This window comes from Hyperolius riggenbachi, chromosome 2 (genome assembly GCF_040937935.1).
Source record: "Hyperolius riggenbachi isolate aHypRig1 chromosome 2, aHypRig1.pri, whole genome shotgun sequence".
Lineage (NCBI taxonomy): Eukaryota > Metazoa > Chordata > Amphibia > Anura > Hyperoliidae > Hyperolius > Hyperolius riggenbachi.
Window position 1 is genome coordinate 14,590,313 of NC_090647.1, and position 9,155 is coordinate 14,599,467.

The 9,155-nt window shown below is 44.5% G+C and overlaps 1 protein-coding gene across 1 annotated transcript in view; it reads right to left on the reverse strand.

Moving 5' to 3' along the window:
- Nucleotides 1-359: 359 nt before the first annotated feature.
- LOC137542366 (olfactory receptor 51E1-like) overlaps nucleotides 360-9,155 on the reverse strand; it is a 20,606-nt gene continuing 11,810 nt past the window's right edge. Inside the window, exon 2 of the mRNA XM_068264218.1 lies at nucleotides 360-1,618. Coding sequence (XP_068120319.1) covers nucleotides 613-1,584 — 972 coding nt within the window. The 5' untranslated portion in view covers nucleotides 1,585-1,618 and the 3' untranslated portion in view covers nucleotides 360-612. The remainder of the gene's footprint in view (nucleotides 1,619-9,155) is intronic.

Sequence of the window (9,155 nt, forward strand, 5' to 3'; positions counted from 1 at the left end):
TATTGATGCCAAAGACCGCAAAGCTCACAAACTAGGTCATCATTGAGTAATTGTGTGTTAAGATTAGAAAAAGTGGGCAGAGCTAACACTAGCCAATTACATACACGGGCAACGCTGGGCGACCAGCTAGTATATATATTTATATATATATATATATTTATATTTATATATATATTTTTTATCCCCCAGCTAGTGGCTTTACTTTCCTTTTTTCCATACTTGGTCAGTACAGAACGTATTAGCTAGTTAGGAGAAATTTTTACTTGCCATTGAAATGATGACATATTTTTAAAAGAATCAACTCACAGAAAGATCAAAGTATTTATTGGACTGAATCATTCCTAAATAAGAACAGTCATGATCTGGGTTCCGTTTTTTTTCCCATATGAGGGGTCTTCTTTGAAGTATATTAAAACTGTAATAATTCTAGCACAGTCACAGAAAGAGCCGTCGCTGTTATTTTTCAAAAAACAAACATCAAGCACTGAAGTTACAGACATCATTCATCCTTCTGTTGTCCGAGCTGTTGCCAATTTCTCCCACCGGCTCCACATAGAGTCTCCTGTCGGCTCCTGTAGATTGTCTCGCCGGCTCCACATAGCTCCGGCCACATCATAAGTCCTGGGATGTCTTACTTTGACTTATCACTTTACTGAACAATATTCCCAGTCTGTGGCGTATCTGCTGGGTTTTAATTCCATAAATTAGAGGATTTATAACAGGAGGTAGAAGAAGGTAAGTGTTGCCAAAAAATATATGAAGAACGTGGGAGTCGGTTTTAAACCGATGAACTACGGAAAGTCCAATGAGGGGGATATAGAAGATGAGAACGGCACATATGTGGGCGGCACAGGTACTGATGGCCTTCAGACTGGCATCTTCCACCAGGCCCACCACCGTCTTTATGATCAGCAGATACGAGAGAGAGATGAATACACAGTCAATGCCCATGATGGAAAGGATGACAAACAGGCCATACACGATATTGGCTGAAATGTCGATGTTACCACAGGCCAAGTTCATGACTTCTTGGTGGAGGCAGTAGGAGTGGATTAGATGATTATTACTCCACATAGGCAGCCTCTTGATAATTAATGGGATGGGAATCATCACAGCTGCCCCTCTGGCCAAAATGACCAGAGAGATCTTTGTGATTGTTCTGTGGGTCAAAATGGATGAATATCGAAGAGGGTTGCAGATGGCCACATATCGGTCAATAGCCATGGCCACCAGTATTCCAGACTCCAGGGCTGACAGGAAATGGAGGAAGAACATCTGTGTGAGACACATGTTGAAGGTGATCTTCAGGCGATCAAACCAGAAGATCCCCAGCATTTGCGGCATGATGGTGGTGGCCATTAAAAGATCTACGAGGGATAGCATGAAGAGGAAGATGTACATGGGATCATGGAGCTCCTGGTCCATTTTAATGATATAAATAACAGTAGCATTCCCCAGGGTAGCCATAGTGTACATTAAGACCAGGATCAAGCCGAACCATAGATTGAAATCTTCCTGATTGGGTATACCGCTGAGGGTAAGATGACTTATATTCATGCATGTTGAGTTACTCGTCACCATCATAACTTGAGTCCCGTCACAGCCGCCACATCTTCTCCTGCAAAACACATACAGCAGAAATGTTAACATTTATTTCATTTTTTTTTACTTTTTATATATATATATATATATAATTTATAATTTATTGGAGAGAAAAGATCACATCCATATACATCATCAATATACATCAAAGAACCTAACTTTCCAATTCTTCAGTAATATTCATACAGAAAGCAAAAAACACAAATAAACATTCCCCTCCCTCCTCCTCCACCAATCTAATACAATATATTCCTCACCTTACCCAAACATTACACATAAGGAGTACCCATCCTACTAGTTACAACATATCTCCAACTTACAATGAAAATCATAACTCCCCCATCAAGAAAATCCATCCCTACAACCAGGGGAGTAGCAATAGGGGGTGCAGAGGTAGCGACCGCATCGGGACCCTTGGGTCAGAGGGGCCCCGAAGGACCCTCCCTCGACTGCAGTATTAGCTCTCTATTGGTCCTGTGCTCATAATCATCACTTCTATAGATACTTTGAACAGTGGTAATCACTAACAAACTGCTCTCCATCCCCTTCTTGCATCTCTGACACTGTAGTTGCCCTTGGCAGGTTTTGGTGCGCTGTATCAATTATTATATATAGAGTGCTTGGGGGGCCCCATGTAAAACTTGCATCAGGGCCCACTGCTCCATAGCTACGCCACTGCCTACAACCCAACCACACTCCCATATTCCACCGTATCTTGACCACATTTACCACTTATTATTAAAGACCTCCACTCTGTCCTGCTGAAGAGAAATCCGGATCTCCAGATACTTATCATTTTACAGCACTGTGATCTCAGGCAGCGCTGTACTAGGGACAGCCATCACCAGTGGCATAGCTACGGAGCTGTGGGCCTTGATGCAAGTTTTACAATGGGGCCCCCCAAGCACTCTATATATAACAATTGATACGGTGCACAAAAACATCCCAATGGCAAGTACAGTGTCAGAGGTGCAAGAAGGGGGTCTATTTGAAAAGGGCTCCTGTAAAAAAGGGCTCCTGGTGTAGCCCATATATACCAAATTCGGCTACAAAAAAGGGCACCTGGTGTAGCCCATATGCCAACTTTGGCTACAAAGGGCACATGGTGTAGCCCATATGTGCCAACTTCGGCTACAAAGGGCGCCTGGTGTAGCCCATATGCCAGCTTCAGCTACAAAGGGCGCCTGGTGTAGCCCATATGCCAACTTCAGCTACAAAGGGCACATGGTGTAGCCCATATGTGCCAACTTTGGCTACAAAGGGCACATGGTGTAGCCCATATGTGCCAACTTCGGCTACAAAGGGCGCCTGGTGTAGCCCATATGCCAGCTTCAGCTACAAAGGGCACATGGTGTAGCCCATATGTGCCAACTTCGGCTACAAAGGGCGCCTGGTGTAGCCCATATGCCAACTTCAGCTACAAAGGGCACATGGTGTAGCCCATATGTGCCAACTTTGGCTACAAAGGGCGCCTGGTGTAGCCCATATATGCCAACTTCGGCTACAAAGGGCGCCTGATGTAGCCCATTTATGCCAAATTCAGCTACAAAGGGCACCTGGTGTAGCCGAAAAAGCTAGTTTTAGTTTATTAGGCAAAAATTTGTTGGGTTATAAAAGGGCTCTAGATATAGCTAAGGAAAGTGATTATTATGACCCAACTGCTCCCTACTCTCACACAGAGCCCTCCCCCGATGGTGCCTAACCCTAATCCCCTAGGAGGTGCCTAACCCTAAGACCCCCCCCCCCCCGCCCATTTGTGATGCCTAATCCTAACCTCCCCTGCATTCTCGAATCAAACATCTCGGCTATAAAAGGGTGCCCTTTTGTAGCAGAATCAAAAACCTTGTAGCCAAAAACCTTGTAGCTGAATAAAAAATATGGGGTACAAAAGGCTGCCCTACTGTAGTTAAAAACCTTGTAGCCTAAAAAAAAATATGGGCTACAAAAGGGCACCCGCTTGTAGCCTATATCAAAACTCCGGAGCCCTTTTCACCACCTTGTAGCCCATATTTGCAGAAATAACATTGATGTCTATGGAGGAGCCCTTTTCATACAGGCAGCTCAGGAGCCCTTTTCAACTGATCCCGCAAGGAGGGGATGGGGAACAGTTTGTTAATGATAACCACTATTCAAAGCATCTATAGAAGTGATTATTATGAGCACAGGACCAATAGAGAGCTAATACTGCAGTTGAGGGAGGGCCCTTTGGGACCCCTCTGGCCCAAGGGCCCCGATGCGGTCGCAACCTCTGAAACACCTATTGCTAAGACCCTGGGCGTGACACTCGGCTGTCCCCTGGGGAGGCACAAGAGCGATAGGCTCTCATAGGCTGCTGTCTATGAGATCCGATCGCTGGGATTGGCTGGCGGGGGAAGGGAGGGGATTAAAAAAAAATAATAAAAAAATAAAGAAAAAAAACAAATAAATAAAGAAAAAAATAATCAAACATCCCAGCATGGGATCAGAGCCCACCAACAGAAAGCTCTGTTGGTGGGCAGAAAAGTGTGTGTGTGTGGGGGGGGGGGGGAGGGGGGAATCACTTGTGTGCTGAGTTGTACGGCCCTGGAGCGAGCCCTTAAAGCTGCAGTGGCCTAAATTGTAAAAAATGGCCTGGTCACTAGGGGTGTAAGGCTACGGTCCTGAAGGTGTTAATCTGATTTTAATATGTATCTTTATTTTATAGGCCTGCATGCATTTATGTAATCGTCTAGACCAGGGGTCCCCAAACTTTTTTGGTCAAGGGCCTGGTCAACATACTTCAGACTGCTGGGGGGCCGGAACATACATAAAATGATGTTGAAAAACATTGAATTGAGTCTAGGTATTGATTCATCATGAGAACTCCCAGCAGCAGCCATTCAGTCATGCACGCCTGTCTTTGTACACCAGACAGTGAAGCATACCCTGGTGACAATCTGCCATCCAATTGGACAGCAGTGTCACCTGATGCAGAATCAGAATCAGAATCATTTTATTTCGCCAAGCATGACTGGGTCAAGCCCGGAATTGGGTTTGGCACAAAGGGGCCGTACATAGAATAAAGAACATAGGAAGGAGAGATGTTAAAATGACAGTAATACCTCAAGATGGCCGCCGGAGCTGGCCGCGGCTGCGCAGTCCGCATAGCTGCGAGTGCGGCTGCGCAGTTCTAAGGCCAACCCCCCGATCCACGCTACTGTTACTGTTACGTTGGCCTTAGAGCTGCGCAGCCGGCCGCACTCGCGGCTCTGCGGACTGCGCAGCCGCGGCCAGCTCCGGCGGCCATCTTGGTACAGGCTGGGGAGCCCGACCCAGGCTGCGCGGTCGGGGACCGTTCGGGGGGCTGTTCAGCGGCGGGGACCAGGCGGAACGGCACGGAGGGCGCGGACGGCGTCCTCCATGCCTTATAAGCTGATCCAGGTAGCTAACTTTTTTTTTTGTATACTTGGCCTCGTAAGTCCTTTAAAGAGACTCTGTAACAAATTTTTCAGCCTTAGTTCTTCTATCCTATAAGTTCCTATGCCTGTTCTAATCTGCTCTGGCTTACTGCAGTCTTTCTTAACTGCACTGTCTCTGTAATAAATCAATGTATCTTTCCCATGGCCGGATTTCCGCACAGTCCAAATAGGCCCGTGAAAAAAGAAAAGTAGTAAGCGAGCTGGGGCGGCTGTCACATACCGGCAGCAGATCAGCCGTTGTTCGGCAATCAGCTGTCTGCTCCAGCCGCGCTGTTCTCTAGTCTCTCTGCATACACGCAGCATGAGAGCGCCCCTCCCTTCCTCTCCACTCTGATGACGCTGAAGGGAGGAGGGGCTGAGCTCTCTGCTGCTAGCCACACATAGCCAAGCCGGGAGATTCAAGAAGAGAGGAGGAAGACAACTTGCACTGTAAGCATGGAGAGGGCTGCGGGGAGGGAAACAACGTGCATATCAAGTGTCTCAGTAAATATATTGCTGCTTGCTAACTTTCTGTACTGCACACAGTCACTCAGCCCCTACGGACTACAGAGCGAGTGCCTAGCTGGGAGCTCTCTGTCTCTCTCCCCCTCCTTCCAAGCCTGTGACTTGTAGTAAGTGAGGCTGCTGTGTGATTGTGTGGGGGAGCCCAGCAATCACTGCAGCCTTATCTGTCAATAAGATAAGGGAACAGTCAGAGTTGCCTGGCTTTGTGTGCGAAGAGCACACAGGAAGTAATGAGAGCAAAGTCAGGCTGTGCTGTGATGATCATTCAAGTACTGAAGCCTGTGTGACTCTGACAGCAGAAATTATCTTACATCTTTCTGCTCATTGTAGACACAATTCTGCTAGCCTGGTCATAATCTGCAGTGCTTCCTTCCTTTACTTCCAGAATGCTGTATTTCATGCCACCTCAACACTCATCCTGATGCCCTCTCCCATCTCCTGTCACTCTCACTGCTTCCCCCCTTTACCCCCCCCCCTCCCCCTTCCAGTCCTTAAACTTCATACTCTCATCCTATCTGTCCTTCTCCCTTTACATCTCCAAAAGCATCCCACCACTGTGTCATGTAATGCTTTAACCCCTGCTATGGTACCACAGAAGTGCCGCGCAGATGATGGAAAAAATCTGGTTCCAAACGTGGGGTTTGTATAAACAATGGCACCGCCGCTGCCCATGTGAACCAGCTCTAAGTTTAATATAGTGCTCATGTCCTCCATACCACATTGCAGAGTAAATGGTCATGTCAATGATTAACCTCAGAGGAGCTCACAATCCCACCATAGTCACAGTATAATGACCTACGTATTTATTTACCTACAAAATTATTGTGTATTTATATAGCATTGGCATCTTCTGCAGCACTTAGTCATGTCACTGACTGTACTCAGAGGAGATCACAATCCAATCTTACCATAGTCATAGTATGTCCTGCTATATTATTATTATTATGTATTTATATAGTAGTGACATCTTCTGCAGCACATTACAGAGTACATAGTCATGTCACTGACTGTCCTCAGAGGAGCTCACACTCTAATCCCTATCACAGTCAGTCTAATGTCCTACCATATTATTAGTATGTATTTATATAGCACTGACATCTTCTGCAGCACATTACAGAATACATAGTCATGTCACTGCCTGTCCTCAGAGGAGCTCATAATGTCCTACCATATTATTATTATTATGTATTTATATAGCACTTACATCTCCTGCAGCACATTACAGAGTACATAGTCATGTCACTAACTGTCCTCAGAGGAGCTCACAATCTAATCCCTACCATAGTCATAGTCTAATGTCCTATCATATTATTATTATGTATTTATAGAGCACTGACATCTTCTGCAGCACATTACAGAGTACATAGTCATGTCACTGACTGTCCTCAGAGGAGCTCACACTCTAATCCTACCATAGTCATAGTCTACTGTCCTACCATATTATTATTATGTATATATATAGCAGTGACATCTCCTGCAGCACATTACAGAGTACATAGTCATGTCACTGACTGTCCTCAGAGGAGATCACACTCTAATCCTACCATAGTCATAGTGTAATGTCCTACCATATTATTATTATGTATTTATATAGCACTGACATCTTCTGCAGCACATTACAGAGTACATAGTCATGTCACTGACTGACCTCAGAGGAGCTCACACTCTAATCCTACCATAGTCATAGTCTAATGTCCTACCATATTATTATTATGTATTTATATAGCAGTGACATCTCCTGCAGCACTGTACAGAGTACATAGTCATGTCACTGACTGTCCTCATAGGAGCTCACACTCTAATCCTACCATAGTGATAGTCTAATGTCCTACCATACTATTATTATTATCTATGCGTACAGCACTGACATCTGCTGCAGCACTATATGCCTAGCCTCACCCTAAATTGACAAATGACCTACCCACCCTCTTTTTTTTTGTTGTTGTAAATTCCTAACCCTGACCTGATATCCTGATCTATCAGTATCCATACCCCCCACCCCCCTCCATCCTGTAACACTATCCTAATCCTGCCGATGTCATGGGGCAGCTGGTGATAGTGGGCCTAGGGCGGTAAAAAGTACAAATCCGGCCCTGATCTTTCCCCTGTCCTGTTTGTCGGGCTAAAGCTTGATTGTGTGGAATGTGCAGGGCTGCTTGTGATTGGTAGAAGCGATACACACCCTCTGCAGGCCCCCTGCATACCCTGAATGACTCACACTCTATGCTTAGCTGAGCCTATTAGAAGCTGGTTAGTTTGTTTGTAAACACTGCCTAAAACTGTTAATTACAAGCCAGGATTGCAGCAGAGAGTGGCAGAAACAGCACAGAGGGGCACAGGAGAAAATAATGAATAGAATGGTATGCTTTTTATTGTAAGAATATGAGAGTACAGATTCTCTTTAAAGTTAACCCGAGTTGAAAATAAACTGATGAGATAAAAATGTTTATTAGACATTCCATGGTTTTAATTTATAGTTAAACACTTACAAAATAGATTGAATGTTTTGCTGCCTCTGCTCAGCCTATTAAGTGTCCCTAAATGAAAATACATCAACTATTGAACATTTGTATCTCTCCCTGCTCTCAGAAGTTGTTTTCTGCCAGGAAAACTTTGATGGATGTAATTTGATTATCAGTGAAGTTTACTATATTCCTGACAAGGTAACAACGAGAGAGAAGCTGTCACTTGCATGCCTGAAAATAAACTCTTTCAGGCAGAAAAATAAAACAAGTAAAACAACCTGGTTATCAATGTTTTGTTCTGTACATACATGTTTATTTTATCATGTTACGTTGCCTCGGGTACACCTTAATAAGTGAGACCTTCCAGGCTGTTTATTGAATGACTGTTATGCCATCTGCACTGCTCTGTGCCGCTCACAGGATGTAGCTGTTTGCTGGGACAGGAAATGGCCGAGATACGAATAATTTATTGGCAGGGATAAGCTGGCATCGCTTGTTTTATTTGGTTTTGCAGCTATAATTTCAGGGCAGCTGTTCCTATAAACCTTGTTAAGAGTTTTCTAAAAAGCCTATCATTTATAATACAAGAATAATACAATCTGATCCTGCCAATGTCTGCCCATGCGTAGCAGCTCAGAAGGTCGTGTGTAGGGAGGTGTTATTAGGCTAGCTACAATCTTACCAATTTTTGTGGTAGTTTCAATCACTTTGACGAAGGGTTCCCATAAGCTTATCAATTTTTCCAGGTGATTTCAGGCAGATTCAATCAATCTATATTCAATACCGGTTCTCACCAGTTCAGCCCTGCGCTGGCAATTCAAATTTTGTAAACTGCAGGCTCTCTCACTGTAAAGCAAACCGGGAAGACTAATATACTTAGGGCCAGATAGTTTTATGTAATAATAAGTAACAATTTTAATTATTTTTCTTTTTTATCTTTTATCTTTTTTATCTTGCCTTAAAGGGGAACTGAAGAGAGAGGTATATGGAGGCTGCCATATTTATTTCCTTTTAGACAATACCAGTTGCCTGGCAGCCCTGCTGATCCTCTGCCTCTAATACTATTAGCCATAGCCCCTGAACAAGCATGCAGCAGATCAGGTGATCAGTGGTTCAGACTTATAAGTCAGATCTGACAAGACTAGCT